The 17,703-nt window shown below is 45.6% G+C and overlaps 1 protein-coding gene across 2 annotated transcripts in view; it reads left to right on the top strand.

Annotated features, from left to right (window-relative positions):
- Positions 1–17,703, top strand: part of NCAPH2 (non-SMC condensin II complex subunit H2) — a 96,038-nt gene that overhangs the window by 18,592 nt on the left and 59,743 nt on the right. For both annotated transcript variants that reach the window (XM_068275895.1, XM_068275896.1), the window contains exons 3-5: positions 3,448–3,549; positions 8,024–8,079; positions 16,437–16,515. In XM_068275895.1, coding sequence (XP_068131996.1) covers positions 3,448–3,549; positions 8,024–8,079; positions 16,437–16,515 — 237 coding nt within the window. The remainder of the gene's footprint in view (positions 1–3,447; positions 3,550–8,023; positions 8,080–16,436; positions 16,516–17,703) is intronic.

The following is a 17,703-nucleotide window of genomic DNA, read 5'->3' as shown; positions in this document are numbered from 1 at the left end:
ATAGTACATCCAGTGGGTAGAGAAAAAGGGCTTTGCACATCCCTTGTAAAACTTCACTTTTATTGTAGAAAAATAAAAACGGCATACATTACATCCAGTACAATGTTGAGAGAGGTACTAGGCTGGTGGGGAGGTCAGTGATCTTTTTCAGCCCATCCTGTGCATGTTTTTCTTTGTTTCCTTATATCACAAATGGATAGTACAATGTCATTTTCTGTTGATGTGCGTTTGTAAATGTTAATGTACATGGTGAATAGTGCTAAATCTTGATTTAAATAAAATCGTGAATCGAATCGAAATCGCAATTTCTGACAGAAATCGTGCGATTCAATCTTTTCCTAAAATCGTTCAGGCCTACTGTCCACAAACCAACTGCAGAGAGCTGCTATTTTTCACCTGTTGATTTGATTAAAACAGCTGCTCCCAATTAATCAGGGTAATTAGGATGCTTTAGAACAGCTTGGGCTATTTGGAATTTGGAACGTTGGATTTTTCCACAGTTTGAGTGACAATTTGTATAGGGTATGAATAATTTTAAGCCTCAACTACACGGGTAGATGAGGCTGCGATCCGGCGGCTCGATTAGCCGCCGGATCGCCTCTTGTGCGTCCCCGCCGGATTCGATTCCCCGCCGGCGCCGCTTATCTTCCGCTCGATTCCCTGCCATTGTCGCGGGGAACGAGCAGGGAATCGGCGGTGGGGAGATCCGTCCTGTCGGATCTTATCAATCAAGCCGCATCAGCGGCTCGATTGATAAGCCACATCGCCGCCGCATCTACGTGTGTAGATGCGGCTTTGGACTGCACACTTTTCGCTGAAATGTAAATAAAAGCTGAGAAATGTTTTGTTTTGTTTTTTCCCTCCCACACAATAATGCCTTTTGTACATCGTCTTATGTTTTGGGAGACACCTATGTAGTTTCCCGTCAAAAAAATTACTTGCTGTTTGAATAAAAGTAACTAAGTCAAAATTTGCTAGGAGTATGAATAATTACGGGCTGCACTGTAAATCCTATGACTGCAAGTGCAATTCCTACTGCTATCCACTTGTCCTCCCACCCTTCTCTCTGTGGGACAGAACAGGCTGCTCAAGTTCACTTTGATTTGGAATAGGTGTTTTTTATAAGAAGTCTTTTTCAGTCTCTTAGTTCTCTAGTGTATCCAGGAAAAGTACATTAGAAGTTTGGTTAAAGGGACTCCGAGCTCAGCGAAAAAAGTAAAGTTGTACTCACCAGGGTCTTTCTCCAGCCCAGTGCTGGTCGGGAGGTCCCACGCCGGCGTCCTGGCTCCTCTCCTTCACCCCGCTCCGGTATGGCTGACAGGCCGCAGCCCGGGCGACACTCGGTGGAGTGTCGGGCTGCAGCTTCCGCGTATGACGCGGATTACGTCACACGCCGGCCGCCTCGCGTCATCACGGCGGCCGGCGTGAAAGTACTGCGCATGCGCGCTTTAATCGCGCATGCGCAGTACTTTCACGCCGGCCGCCGTGATGACGCGAGGCGGCCGGCGTGTGACGTAATCCGCGTCATACGCGGAAGCTGCAGCCCGACACTCCACCGAGTGTCGCCCGGGCTGCGGCCTGTCAGCCATACCGGAGCGGGGTGAAGGAGAGGAGCCAGGACGCCGGCGTGGGACCTCCCGACCAGCACTGGGCTGGAGAAAGACCCTGGTGAGTACAACTTTACTTTTTTTGCTGAGCTCGGAGTCCCTTTAACATTTAAAGAGAATCTGTACTCTAATATTCTTACAATAAAAAGCATACCATTCTATTCATTATTTTCTCCTGTGCCCCTCTGTGCTGTTTCTGCCACTCTCTGCTGCAATCCTGGTTTGTAATTAACCGTTTTAGGCAGTGTTTACAAACAAACTAACCAGCTTCTAATAGGCTCAGCTAAGCATAGAGTGTGAGTCATTCAGAGTATGCAGGGGGCCTGCAGAGGGTGTGTATCGCTTCTACCAATCACAAGCAGCCCTGCACATTCCACACAATCAAGCTTTAGCCCGACAAACAGGACAGAGGAAAGATACATTGATTTATTACAGAGACAGTGCAGTTAGGAAAGACGGCAGTAAGCCAGAGCAGATTAGAACAGGCATAGGAACTTATAGGATAGAAGAACTAAGGCTGAAAAATTTGTTACAGAGTCTCTTTAAAGTGGATCCGAGGTGAAAAACGAACTATAACAAGTAACACGTCTTTATATCTTATCTAAAGTTTAGATCGTTTACACAGCATATCTAGCTGCACACAGCCTTAACAGTTTATGGTTATTTCTGCCTGTGATACAATGAGAGCGGCCATGTTATGATTGTCATCATTACACAGCCAAGCTTATTTGCATCTCCACGCCTCAGCCTGTGATAACTCCACTCCCCCCTCCTCCCCTTGCCTCTGAAATCCTGTGTGACAGGTTGCAGCATGAGGGTGAGGAAAGGGTCAGTCAGAGAGAGGGGGGGGGGGGGGGTGAGAAGTCAGGATGGGGAGCAATAAACGCTGAAGGGATAGTCAGGGGCTGCAGCTAAAGTACCTGACATCCGATCCTACAGCGACGCTGCTATAGATGTTCTTCCCCATCCCTCCCTCACCATGGCCCCCCTCCTGTGCCTGTGTCAGCGCAGCGTGTAGTAGTCTATCAGCTCTGGTACTCCTGGATATTTCCTCCGTGTTGAATCAGCGCGCAGGCAGAAATGATAGTACACTATCCATCCAGCAGCCGGCTGCTCTCTGCCTTCTCTCCCTGCATGTCCCGTGTAATCACAGGACATGCAGAGAAGTGACAGCGGCCGGTGTCCGGCTGCTGGATGGATAGTGTACTATCATTTCTGCCTGCGCGCTGATTCAACACGGAGGAAGCATCCAGGAGTAGCAGAGCTGATAGACTATTACACGCTGCGCTGGCACAGGAGGGGGGCCATGGTGAGTGCGTCCTCACTACTGTCATTTCAGCCCGGGTGTCACTTCTCGTATACGCCACTGTGCTGCTCATGCTACAGCAGCCCCTGCCTGGAACGCCCATGCCTCCTCCTAAGCCGCCCCCTTCACAAAAAGCCTCCTCCTCGCCACAGTTTGTTCCCATGATTCAAAGCTGCATGGGAACTAACGCCGCGGCGTTGGGAGAAGGGGGGGCGTGGCTTACTACTTTAAAGTGAAATTAGGCATAATTAATAATTAAAAAAAAAATCAGAACGAAGAATGCACAATTAACTGGATGCAAGGGGCTCATAAATGAAGAAGGCAAAAGTTCGTCTCGGATCCACTTTAATGTCGTGGTTCACATTTTTTTTTTTTTTTTTTTTTTTTATATAATAAAGCAATGACTATGACTAAAAAATAAGTACTTTTACACCTCTTTCTTTGCAGTTCAAGTGAACATTTTATCTAATCTATGAAGTACTGCTGTAGGTTTCTAAAACTGAGCTGTAACATTCTTGTGTTTTTCATGTCTAGTTAGAGCAGGTATGCATCTCATTCGATGGCGGGAAAACTTCCATGAACTTTGTGGAGGCTGCTTTCCTAATTCAAGGATCTGCGTGTATCTACAGTAAAAAGGTCAGTGTGACACCTCCAACGGAAATTCTGTAACTGAATGCATTTCTTCTATATTAATACTGTACAAATTCTGATTGACTCATTTGCAATTAATATTCTCGTGCTGTGAATTATTTAACCACTTAAGGACCAGGGGATTTTGGAATGATCGGTGCTGCGTGGGCTCTACAGCCCGCAGCACCTATCAGGTAAAAGGCAGTGCGTTCAGCCTCCCCCCCCCCCTTTTTTCCCCACTAGGGGGATGTCCTGCAGGGGGGGGTCTGAGAGCCGCTGGCTACTATTGATTTGCGGGGGGGGGCTCCTCAAAGCCCCCCTCCGCAGCGTTTTCCGGGCTCCCTCTGCTTAACTGCCTCTCCCATGTCCTCTGTGCGGCGCAGGACGGATATCTGTCCTGCGCCTGATAGAATAGGCTTCTGCCTATCAGATGCCGGCGATCCCCGGCCAATCAGAGGCCGGGGATCGCCGATCTACGTCACGGCGCTGCTGCGCAGCAGCGCCGTGTGATGTAAACAGCGGGGATTCCTTCCCCGCATGTTTACATTATGCGTGCGAGCCGCGATCGGTGGCTCGCACACTGTTCATGGAGGCAGTCTCCGTGAACTGGCATGGAAAGGCTGCTCGATCGAGCGGCTGTTTCCATGCTATACTACTAACGACCCGCCGACGCCTATGGGCGTTAGGCGGTCGTTAAGTGGTTAATATCCGAAAAGTGAACTACTTTGGAAATGGGTATGAAAAGGTCCTTTAAGGTTTTTGGTGTCTATGAATAATTTCCCTTACTTTTTGACTTACAATCAACCCTTCTGCACTAAAAACACAGCAAGGTATATTGGCTTCCAAAATGGATTGCATGTAACATTTTGTACTGGACTATTTCACCAGCATTCAGGTTTCCTCCTGTAGAAATGGTCCCTTCTTAACCACTTAACGACCGCCTAACGAACAGCCTGCGAGCCTCCGATCGCGGCTCGCAGGTGAAATGTAAACACGCGGGGAAGAAATCCCCGCTGTTTACATCATACGGCGCTGCTGCCATAAAGGAGATCGGCGGCATCTGATAGGCTGAAGCTTATCTGCGCCGTCCAGAGGGAGAGGGAGGGAAGGGCAGAGAGGACGAAAATCGCTGCGGAGGGGGGCTTTGAGGAGGGGCCCCCCCCCCGCAAAACGCAGATAGCCAGCGGTGATCAGACCCTCCTCCCAGCAGGACATCCCCTAGTGGAGAAAAAAGGGGGGGGGGGAAGTCTGGTCGCCCTGGCTGCAAAGTGATCTGTGCTGTGGACTGGAGAGCCCACGCAGCACAGATCACAGCAAAATCCCCTGGTCGTTAAGTGGTTAATTTGTCTTTATCAAAGTGGAAATGGTTAAAATCCCCTTTAAGGGCTGGTTTCCACTGTAGCGGTGCGGAATCGCCTGGATTCCACCGCTGAAGAAATCGCATGCGGCTGCGTTTCCGCATGCAGATTTACCCGCGATTTCGCATGGCAAGGAGCCATGCGAATTTAACCATGTCACTGCCTGTGTTAAGTTCCATTGGCTTTCATGCGAAATCGCGGGGAAATCTGCATGACAAAGCCGCATGCGATTTCCCTATTGAATACATTAGCGGCGATTCGCCTGCATTCCTGCCGCACGCGAATCTGCACGACCCTGTCGTGCAGATTTTCCCCGCACCGAAAAACGCCGCCGCACACGTGGAAACAGCCCCATCCACTAACATTAAGTATGCGAATCCGCATGCAGTGCCCGCATGCGGATTCGCTATAGTGGAAACGAGCCCTAAGTGCTCTCGGTTCCTGGTCTCTCCTTCAGTCCTTCAGTCTGGACTGGTGCACTCCCATAGCTGAGAGTGCACAAGGCTAGGCCACACATGCACAGAACACCCCAGACTGGAGGAGTTTGGGGGCTGAATTGCAGACGATCGAAGTGGTGGAGGGTGGTGGCAAGAGAGTGATCAGCCTGAAGGGGCCTTCAGCTGTGTGTGTGTGTGTGTGTATGTGTGTGTGTATGTATATATATATATATATATATATATATATATATATATATATATATATATATATATATATATATATATATATATTTTTTTTTTTTTTTTAAATCCCCCTGGGGCTTCCTGCCATGTTTGCAAGGAAACACAATTTCAGAAAGAAAATATCTCACTCCCCCCCCCCCCCCCCCCACATAATCTTTATTCTTGCTCTAGACTACAGTGTAGGGTACAAGTACTGGTTTACTGAGGCTGAAAACATAAACAACTTTAAAAAAAAAAAAAAAAAAAAAAAAAGACGTATACTAGAAATGTGAACCTGAGGTGTCAGGGTAATAGAGGGGCCTACAGGCACTGTAATGCCTGCTATTTAGAATTCTTAAACATTACATTGACTCTGAACACACGCAAAAAATGCCATACTGAACTTACACCAAGCTGACCCACGCTGCCCCACTACCGCTCAAGACTATTCTGCCGTCTATTTACATTGTACAGTGCTGCGATCTATGGCAGCACTGTACTGGGGACAGCCGTGTCACTCGGCTGTCCCCTGGGGAGGCACAAGAGCGATCGGCTGGTGGAGGGATGGCTGGGAAAAAAAGAAAGGTAGTTTTATAAAAAAAAAAGAGAAATTAAACATAGCAGCAGCGATCAGAGCCCACCAACAGAAGGCTCTGTTGGTCGGCAGAAAGGGGGGGGGGCTTCATTTGTGTGCTGCGTGGTACGGCTCTGCAGCGAGCTCTTAAAGCTGCAGAGCCCTAAATTGTAAAAAATAGCCTGGTTTAGGGAATGTAAACCTATGGTCCCGAAGTGGTTAAAGGAAACAATAGTATGAAAGGTCTTTGGGATCCAGATTGCTTCATTCAATGGTGGCTCAATGGATAGTACCTCTGCCTTTTACCACTAGTCACCCTGATTAGCATCCTAGCCAGACTGCATGTTCATGGATCCCAATGTCTTTACTTCTCTCTCCACACCTAAAGTGAGAGGAATATGGAGGCTGCCATATTTACTAATTGGCAGATAAAAGCCCCATGTTAATCCCCACAAATATATTTCTTACAGGGAACCTGAAGTGAGAGGGGGAATACGGATGCTTCCATTTTCATTGGCTCATAAGCAAAGGCAGTTGTTTGGCTATCATGCTGAGCTTTTGGCTTTAGTTGTTTCTGAGTCACACACCTGCTGCAATAAGCATGCAGCCATTGAAATCACACTAGAGTAAAGCATCTTATCTGCATGGTAAAGGGGCACTATGGCGAAACATTGTAAAATGTTAAATATGTGCAAACATATACAAATAAATACGTTCGTTTGTTTTTTCCAGAGTAAAATGAGCCATAAATTACTTTTCTCCTATGTTGTTGTCACTTGCAGTAGGTAGTAGAAATGACTGAAGCGACAGGTTTTGGACTAGTCCATCTCTTCATAGGGGATTCTCAGGGATTTATTTATTTTCAAAAGCACTTAGTGAATGGCAGTTGCTCTGTCCAACTGCCACAAAACTGTAGCGAGCAGGGAAAGCTGGCCAGCATCATAGCTTAAATCTTTTTTAGGGAATATCTTTATAAAGAATGAAAGCCTTGCTGAGAATCCCCTATGAAGAGATGGACTAGTCCAAAACCTGTCGCTTCAGTCATTTCTACTACCTACTGTAAGTGACAACAACATAGGAGAAAAGTAATTTATGGCTCATTTTACTCTGGAAAAAATGTACTTCTTATTTGTCTAGCCCCTTTAAGTCTGGGCTAGTGATTTATTATAATAGGTGCAGAGAACAGCATAGAAGTAGGGCAACTACCATTGTTGAATGAGGGTGAATGTGGCAGTCTCTGTATTCCTTTATTTTTAGGGCCCGTTTCCACTATCGCGAATTCGCATGCGTTTGCCGCATGCAACTTTGCATAGCCAATACAAGTGGATGGGACTGTTTCCACTTGTCAGGATTCCTTTGCGTTTTTCTGTGCAGAAAAAAATCTGCACGGCAGAGCCATCAGAATTCTCATACCACTATGCGTATCGCATACAATGTATTTAATAGGGAATTCGCATGCGGTATTGGTATGCAAATTTTCATGCGAATTCGCATACGATTTTGCATGGAATCAATGGAAAAGCACCCAGGCACTGCCATGGTTAAATTAGCATACATCGTCGTTCATGCGAAATCGTATGTAAATTCGCATATAACCGCATGTGAAATCCGCATGCAAATTTTTACCGCGGCGATTCCCACCGCACAAGTGGAAACGGGCCCTCAGGCTCCCTTTAACATTTTTATTAGAGTACTAATACTAAACCAGATTACAAGGTAGACCGCAGATTGTTTTTATAAAAATGCTGCATTGGACAAGGTAAGATGAAGTTTACGTTGCACATTTTGCCAGCTGCCCAGAAGTTCAATGTTTTGTGTTAAATGAAGGTGTCTTTACATTTGTTTATCGACCTAGTGAAATAGTCTAACCCTTTTGTCCTCTTGCACAGGTGGAGTACCTTTACTCTTTGGTATATCAAGCTTTGGATTTTTTCTCAAATAAAAAGTATGTATCTTCTCTGCTCTGCACTGTTTTACAATAATTAATTAGGCGTGCGTTTTTTTTTTTTAATAGATGGTTTATACAGTGTTTTTCTTTGTTTTAAATATGTTTATTGAACATGCAACAGATAGAAGAAAACCAATTTTGTAACAGCTTACTTCAGGGAAGAAAGAGGTTACAGGAATTACAAGGATACATAGAAGACTGTACAATATGTATAAGCAACATTTCAAACAATCAGTGCATAATAAACATACTGTATATAGAAGCATGATGGAATGTTTATTTGTGCTGATTGTGGGAGGCAGCTTCACAGAAATTCTTGTAATTATAATAAACAGTAAAAATATATAAATATTGACATTGCCTGTCCGGTATGTTTACCAATATGAGGGTATTTATCAGTAAATTGTTAAACTGTGTACAAAAACTAAATGGGCACAAATGATCTACATATACTGAGTCTCATGTATAGTATTTAAAGGTGTACAGATTAGGTAACCTAAGTAGGGAGTTTGCCCAGAACAAACAAATGCATACTGCAGCACAGATAAAAAAGTACAGTACCTGCGCCATAACTGAATGCAAAAATAGAACCATTTATTCCTGATCTAGTTGCCCAATCTTGTAACTAAGTAATTGCTTCACAGGCAATCGGCTTATCCTCCTCCTGTGACGTTGGCTTTTTTATTGAGCGCACTTCTTGGTCTTCCTGTGTGCTGAGGCAGTGTAGCTGTGCCCGGGTGAGTGATCTTTCAGGTTATGTGCTTGCTCCACAAGCTCTAGGGCAAAGTCTTCGTACCACAATGTCAGGTCAAACTTGGGTAGACCCAGCTATTTAAAGGGGAACTGAAATGAGAGGTATATGGAGGCTGCCATGTTTATATCCTTTTAAGCAATACTAGTTGCCTGGCAGCCGTGCTGATCCTCTGCCTCTAATACTATTAGCCATAGCCCCTGAACAAGCATTCAGCAGATCAGGTGTTTCAGACTTTAAAGTCAGATCTGACAAGACTAGCTGCATGCTTGTTTCTGGTGTTATACAGATACTACTGCAGAGAAATAGACCAGCAGGGCTGCCAGGCAACTGGTATTGAGTAAAAGGAAATAAATATGGCAGCCTCCGTATACCTCTTACTTCAGTTCCCCTTTAAGAAAGTTTGGTAGATCCTCAGGAGTGCACAGGATAGCCAATCGTCCCCTATTCATCACCTGCAGGGCAAAAGGAAACCATCACCTGTATTGCAGTCCTCGTTCGGCTAGGATTTATGTAAGCGGATGCAGAGAACGTCTACTACCAGGGGTATTGAAGGGTAAGTCCTGGAACAAGCGATTGGAGAGTTGTTGAATTTGATCTCATCCTGAGAGTGGGCATCCTTCATTATGTCCTTAAGCCAAAAGGATAAAAGGCAGCAGATGACATCTCTGGGTGGCTCGGAATCGCTGCCCTGAGGGCTTAGTAAGCTTGCACAAATTCAATGCTTTCCTCCTTGGGTCTGCCTAGAAGCTCGTTGAAGATGGCTGCAAGTGCATTTTTAAGATCCTCAGGGATACCATTTTCAGTTAAAGGAGTTATCAGGCTATCATAAAGAAAATAAGTGCTACTTACCTAGGGCTTCCTCCAGCCCCAAGCTCCCAGCATGTCCCTCGCTGCAGCTCTGCAGTCAGCCGTTCGCCGCAGCTCCGTCCCAGTCCCTGGCGATTGTCAGGGTGACCTCCAGGTCGGCCTGTACTGCGCCTGCGCGAGCGGCGCTGTTGATCACCGCCACGTGGGCCGGAGCGGACTGCGCAGTCATTGACAGCGCCGCTCGCGCAAGCCCAGTGGAGGTCGCCCTGACGTCATCGCCGGGGACTGGGACGGAGCTGCGGCGAACGGCTGACTGCAGAGCTGTGGCGAGGGGCATGCTTGGGGCTGGAGGAAGCCCCAGGTAAGTACCACTTATTTTCTTTAGGATTGCCTGATAACTCCTTTAAGCCTTCAATACTGATTTCTGGCGTCCATGCTTGTGACCATATTTTAAAGGCACTTGTATTGACCTGAAGAAGCGGGCTGAGACCCGTGAAACATGTCCTTTTTTTAATCGTGCTGAATAAATAATGAAATCTTTTTACATTAACCCTGAGGTTTGGGTTCTTCCATTTGGAGTGGTAAAGACACTTCCCTCCCCTTTATTATTTTTTGTTTCATCACATTACCTATCTTTGGGTGCCTCCACCCCCCTAGTAGATCTGCGACTGGTTGTGTCATGTTCCAGGGCGATTGCAAATGGGATGGACAGGATTAATAGGGTAGTTTAGTGCTTCCGGTTGGGAGCTGCTGCTCTGTTACATGTCTTCCATCTTAGCGTACCAGGCCATGTCCCATATAGTACTTTTTTTTTTTTTTTTTTTTTTTTTTTCCATTTATTTTAGGTTAAGAACTAAACCAGATTTAAATGGAACCTGAACTGAGGCCCGGTTCACATTAGCGGTGGCCGTCCGGAATCGCCGTGCCGGAGCCGGACCGCTTGCAGAACGGACGGAACGGACGCACGGCAATAGCAATGAAAGCCTATGCGTCCGTTCACATGCGTCCGTTCTGCCGGACCGGAGCCGGACCGGATCCGGACCGGATCCGGACTCCGGCGTCCGTTCCAACATGCGCTATTTTTTGGTCCGGCTCCTCCGGCAGCCGTATCCGGAGCGGAGCCGGACTGCGCCATCCGGCCAATACAAAGCAATGAGAGCCGGAGAGCGCACAACACACTGGCTACAAAAACCGGACGTTCTACCCCACTTCCTATGCATTTTGGATGGGGACCACATGGGCCCAGCGTTCAAAGAGTGGGGCAGCAGCGATTTCATGCTGGAGCTCGTTTTGGCAGCAACATGTCTGATAACGAGGAGGCGAACAACAGGAAGGAGAGAATTCCCAGGTTTACGAGTAAAAAATGCCTGGATCCATGGTCCCAACTGCAGTCTCTGTATCCACGGATGGTCTCCACACGTCCACCTGTCTCCAACAATGACCCCAGACCCTTCTGCTGACCTCCCAGACCCCAGGTATTTACAGGATGGTATCTCCTTAAGAAACCGGATCCGGACCGCAACCGTGTTCACACCGCACGGAAACCGGATGCAAACGGACCGGATCCGGATAGGAACCGTACGGATCAGGTCCGGTCCGGCTCCGGTGCGGTCCGGACATCCGGTGCGGTTTTGACAAAACCGCAAGTGTGAACGGGGCCTAAAGTTATTTAAAATAAACACATGATGTAGCTGCAAATAAATGACATACTTGCCTCACCATCAGTTCATCTCAGACGCTCACCTTATTCCTGTTACAGTGATCCCTTCCAGTTCTGACAAGATTATGTCAGAACTGAAATAAACCAGTTGCTGTCAGTTATATATCAGCTTCTGTCAGTTACAACTGACCCCCCTTGGGTGAGCTCAGCGCCCTGGCTCCTGTTGCTGTCCAAGAATTAGAGGTACTCCGGCACCTCCGCAAGCTGAATCCCAGGAAGTCTTCTGGACCGGATGGAGTTTCATCGATCTGCCTGAGAACCTGTGCTGATCAGTTAGCCCCTGTGCTCACCTCCTTATTTGAGCAGTCACTATCAGATGGTGCAGTCCCCTCCTGTTTAAAGCGGTCTGCAATTGTACCAGTCCCCAAAAAACCCGGCAGCACGGAGCACAACAACTTCCGACCATTGGCCCTAACTTCCAACATCATGAAGCTCCTTGAGCGGCTGGTCCTTGCCCACCTGAAGATGTACACGGACGCTCACCTCGACCAGCTCCAATTTGCTTACAGGGCAAACAGATCCGTTGAGGACGCCATCAACGCCTGCCTGGCATACATCACTGTGCACCTAGAAAACCCTGCCTCCTACGCAAGGATCCTGTTCCTGGATTTTAGCTCAGCGTTCAACACGATCTGTCCAGACATCCTGCTCTCCAATCTGGTGCAGCTCGGAGTAGACCCCACCCTTCGAGCATGGATCAAGGACTTCCTGACAAACAGAACGCAACAGGTGAAGCTCGGCAACTGCTACTCCAGCATTAGAACCACCAATACAGGGGCTCCACAAGGCTGTGTACTGTCACTACTACTGTTCTCCCTCTATACCAACAATTGCATATCATCCGTGGACTCTGTGAAGGTCATCAAATTTGCAGATGACACCACTATCATCGGCCTAATTGGTAGCAACGGAGAGCAGGAGTACCGCAGCGAAGTCGAGAGAATCTGTAACTGGTGCAGAGACAACAACCTAGTACTCAATGCTGCAAAGACTGTGGAACTAGTTGTAGACTTCAGGAGGAACCCTCCCCCCCCCCCCCCCCCCTCACACCGGTCCTCATTGGGGGTACCGAAGTCTCGAGGGTGACATCCGTGCGGTTCCTCGGCACGACTCTCACCAACAACCTGAAGTGGGGGCAGAACACCTCCAAAATTCAGAAGAAATCTCAGCAGAGATTGTTCTTCCTGCGTCAACTGAAGAGATTTGGCATGCCCAGGGAACTACTGACCAGCTTCTATACTGCCACTATAGAATCCATCCTCTGCTCCTCAGTCATTGTCTGGTACTCTCGGTTTACAAGCCCTACTCCATAGAGCCAAATTAATACATGCCATGCACTGATGAGGATCAAACAATCCGAAACAGTCTGTATGCATGTTGGATTATTATGGCTCTGTACAATTTAACAAGCTGACACATCATTGCATTCCAGCGGTTCTAGAGGTGTGTTTAGCTTCTAAGGGTACAATGGTTAATTTGCATATATTCAGCAGTGATGCTCTGGCAGACATCTCGAGCTCACTCCAACCTGAATTATCGCAAATTCTTTCTGTTTTAGGAAAGCAAATTTTTGTTTTTCTTAACATCTTAGTAAGGGGGCTTTTAGGACCATTGTAGTCCCTTACACACTCCAATGAGTTCTGGGTCACCATGAGCTTGCTGGTTAGTCTGTACCTCTGTATTGTCTGGTACGCGGGCGCAACAGCCAGGGATAAACACAAACTGCAGAGAGTCATAGCTGATGCAGAGAGAATCATCGGGTCTCCTCTTCCACCTCTTGATCTTCTTCTCCACTCCGCTAGGATGATGAAGAGGGCCTCTGTGATATCTTGTGATCCCTCCCACCCAGGCAATCGCTACTTCAAGCTCCTCCCACTGGGCCGACGCTACAGGACTATAGCATGCAAAACCACTAGACGGAAGAACACCTTCTTCCCCCAAGCGGTTCGGCTGCTGAACCCCAACCTCCCCCTGCCAGGCCCGCCTACCGGCATGCCCTAGCGGAGGGCCACCACCACCATCATTATTATTATTAATTAACAATTTATTTGGTTTGCTCCTGCACGGCTGACCCAGGACTGTCATGTATACCATTACTGCTGTTCTAAAATTTCTGTGTTGTGCGTCTTGTTCTCCTTTACTATGTCTATGCCATGTGTACCACAAATAATTCCGAATACAGTCATTGCTGTACTTGGCGAAATAAATATGATTCTGATTCTGAATGTGCAAGGTAATGTCCATGTTTCCCCATGGCTCAAGTGGGCGATGTTACAGTTTAACAGTGTGCTGACCAGGAAGCTGTTATGGAGTAATGGCCTTTTTCAAAATGGGGGACAGACAATTCCATAGATCACAGTGGACAAACAGGATGCAGGAGAGGAGAAAGTGATTGATGAGCAGACTACATGGGAGGCAAGTATGACCTGTGTATGTTTTCTTATTTTCAGTTCCGGTTCTCTTTAAAGCGTTAAATAGTTTTTATGCATTTATTTAGACATTGGTCATAGTGATTAGTCATAAAGTGTAGGGATTTACAAGATATGTTTTACCTCTGCTGTAACAGTACACTCCTAATACCTTACTAGGTTCTCATTGTACTCTCCCTAATTGTCTGAACTATTAGAAACAACTTTGAAATGACTAAAGAATTACCACATTTAATTCAGTTTGCCTAAATACACAAGCATTATGTTTCAATGTTCCCACTTTTACTTGTTTAACTTCTGCTGTGTACTCTGATTGTCCCTGCACATTTGCCAAAATACTCCCATAACACCACTATGCCCAATCCCAAACAATCACCTTTAACATTCTCAGTATTTGCTTATCTCCAATCTCTATACACTTAGCATATGGTTTTGCCTATGCTAGTTTCAGACTTTTTGCAAGCCTAGGTTTTTTGTTTTAGTTTTTATTTTAAGCATAGAGACCTTGTCACCGCAATCTGAGAGCCTACCTTTCAAGAGGTCCAAAAGTATAAGACTGACTGCAATAGACCATAGTTTTTTAAACTATCTAGCAATTAATGTTGGCATGTTCCAATTTGGAACCTTCTGATCAAAATATAAATCTTTACACATGCCCAACTTGGCATGGATTGTTAACTCTCCTTTGTTGCCACCTCTGCCCGCTGCACTCCATGTCGCGTAGCAGCTTTCCGATACTTCCTCTTTCACAGCCAAAAGGAGGTTTCATTAAGTTGCAACATGTGATGTGCAGCAGTCAGAGGTTGCGACAAGGCTGAGATAGCACCCCCTGCCGCGGTACGCGTGTGTGTGTGTAAAGACTCAGATTCTGATCAACACTACTAGCAATACCCTTTTAGAAGGCAGGACTTCATAGTCACATTTTACATTTCCTTCAGATACAGTATTGTATGTGCCACTAAGCTGCTCTGATTTCACTATAGAATACACAGAGGTCAAGAAGTCAGCACTGTTAACATTCACAGCTCTTCACTGTAGAATTATGCAACAAAAAAGGGCCATTTAGAAATCTGCTAATAAAGTGGGCAGCACGGTGACTTAGTGGTTAGTACTTTCAGCTTGCAGCAGTGGGTACCCCAGCCAGGGCACTCTGCACGGAGTTTGTATGTTCTACCTGTGTCTGTGTGGGTTTCCTTTGGGCACTTTGGTCTCCTCCCATATTCCAAAAACATACAGATAAGTTAATTGGCTTCCCCCTAAATTGGCCCTAGACTACGATGCATACACTACTTGATACATAATTAGACATAAGACTATGGTAGAAATTGGCTTGTGAGCCCCCTCTGAGGGACAGTTGAAGAGGAACTTTAACCCAGGATTTAACTGCATCCCAATCAGTAGCTGATACCCCTTTTCCAAGAATTTTTTATTTTTATGGATCATCAGGGACATCTGTATTATATTAATATTGTGAAATTATGGTGAAACCCCTCCCACAGTGTGATGTCATGACCATGGTCCTGACAATTTGCTGTCTGTGAATCTCATTGCATTGTGGGAAGTAACAGCTTTTTCCAACTGCCAAGCAAGCAGCGTCTCCGTCTGTGCAAAGAACTCTCAGTAAGCGAATATTCCATACCTGGCAGAATGTCACCACCCGTGATAAATTTCAGAATGTAAATCAGAGAGGAAAGTTTTTACAATGGGCAAACACTAAACTAAATCTATAAATGAATATTTTAAAAAAATAAGATGTTGTTCATGATGTAATTTTCACTACAGGTCCTCTTTCAGTGACCACAATATGCTCTGTACAGCACTGCGGAAGATGTTAGCACTAAATAACAAAATGTATGTGTGGAATTGTCTTTATGTAGGAGCCCACCAATAACTATTGTTTATAAAAATTGTTCCACTAAAGTGTGTGTGTGTGTGTGTGTGTGTGTGTGTGTGTGTGTGTGTGTGTGTGTGTGTGTGTGTGTGTGTGTGTGTGTGTGTGTGTTGCTGAATGATTGTTTTAATAGACTGTTTCTTTGTTCACTGTTTGCTTCAGGGTTCATCAGTATATATTGTGCATTGTGAGAACAAAAAAGCCTGAGCCCTTAACAGGCTTGCAGGTGAAAAGGCAAATTTATTACACAATTAGAATAGTAATACCAAGTATACACACTACAGTAAAAAAAAAAAAAAAAAAAAATTAAATCCACATATAAATTACAGGCTATACCTCTGCCCACTCCAGATTACCGTACTACCAATAGCAATGCTATAACAATATAACTATTTCCTCCATGCTCTCCCAAACATGATTGCGCTGAACACCTTGTATAATCACAATCCTTAGCAGTTCCTAAAAATCATGTGACGCTTTGTGTCTTGGATTCTAATGGGATAAGAAAATGTGGCATTTTGCAATGGCAAGCCTGCTTAATGCACAGGCTTCTTTGGTGTCTTCAGGTTCTCCTATGTATGTATTCTGAGCAGAGGTGGTATTTATGAGAGCCTTGTGAGTAGCAGTGTACTTTCCATTGTTTACATTTTCACCCAGCTAGCTTCAACATCCAGGTGTGGTTGATGCATTTAACTAGAAGTAGGAGGGGAATACTTATTAAAAAATCATGTGTCATTTTTTTTTTTTCTTAAGGCGGGACCAGCAGCCGACTTGTATAGGACCAGATGGGGTAGACAGAGATGCAAATTTTACGAATGAAGCCAAGGAAGAAGTAAGAAATTTGTGTTCTGCATGGGATTATATTAAATGTTAACCCAAACATTGAATAAAATTAAAATTGATTAAAAAAATATAGCTTTCAGAAATGAGAAGTATGGAAGCAGGCATGCTGTATATACTCGTGTATAAGCCTAATTTTTCAGCACAAAAAATGTGCTGAAAAGTTACCCCCTCGGCTTACGTGCGAGTGAGTGGAGCAGAAGGGATGGTGGAACAGGTTTTGTTACTGGCATTGGAGCATAAGGATCGTGCACTAGTAATCCTGCTTTTGCCATCTGGCTCCCTGCTGTTTCCGTGTCCCCCATTCCCCTGCAACATGGTGTGCAAAGTGCGCTGCTCAAGACTACCTGTGTTCTGCCGGCATGTGGAGCACAGCATGCCAGCAACCTTTCAGCGGTGCAATGATCGGGAATTCTTCCTGTGTGACGTCTTGATACAGCTGTATCATCCTTGGGGCATATCTGGCTGGGGAGGGGTGCTGACTTGTACTGGCCGCACATCTGGCTCCTGTGGAGGGGGATATACTGGGGAGGGGGCTTATTCGCGAGTCAATCACTTTTTCCTGTTTTCTTAGGGAAGCTTATATGCGGGTCGGCTTATATACGAGTATATACAGTATTTATTTATTTTTAGGAAATACGCATTGGCTGGCTGTCCTGCTGATCATCTGCTGAACAAGCATGTAGACCAGATGTTCCTGACAAAAATTTGACAAGACTTTCTGCATGTGTTTCAGGTGTGATATAGGCACTACTGAATAGAAAGCACAATAAAGGGATAAGAGGCGCCCTGGTGTAGTATAAAAGCATCTAAAAACAGTTTAAGTGAGAAAAAGATTTTGAGGTAGCTTACCTCAATGACGAAAAAACTCTTTGTATTGGCAAAGGTTTTTATTAGTAGCACAGGCAACGCGTTTTGCAGGGTTGAGCCCGCTTCCTCAGGCCAATAACAGTGCCTACATCAGTAGAGAGAAACTCCTCAGGGTGCCAAAAATCTTAAAATATACATTTACAGCATAAGATTACTACATTATTAAAATTATTAAGATTGTGTGATCCAATTTGATTAAATATTTCAATTCTAATTTCATGTTTTTGTATTGGGAATAAAACGTTCATATCTGTTAAGGGTATTAGCAGCTAATAAAGTTGGTTTTCGTAGGTCACATATGTATAAGTGG

This window comes from Hyperolius riggenbachi, chromosome 3 (assembly GCF_040937935.1).
Source record: "Hyperolius riggenbachi isolate aHypRig1 chromosome 3, aHypRig1.pri, whole genome shotgun sequence".
NCBI lineage: Eukaryota > Metazoa > Chordata > Amphibia > Anura > Hyperoliidae > Hyperolius > Hyperolius riggenbachi.
Note: the sequence above shows the minus strand (reverse complement) of the source record. Positions and strands in the feature narration are given on the sequence as shown.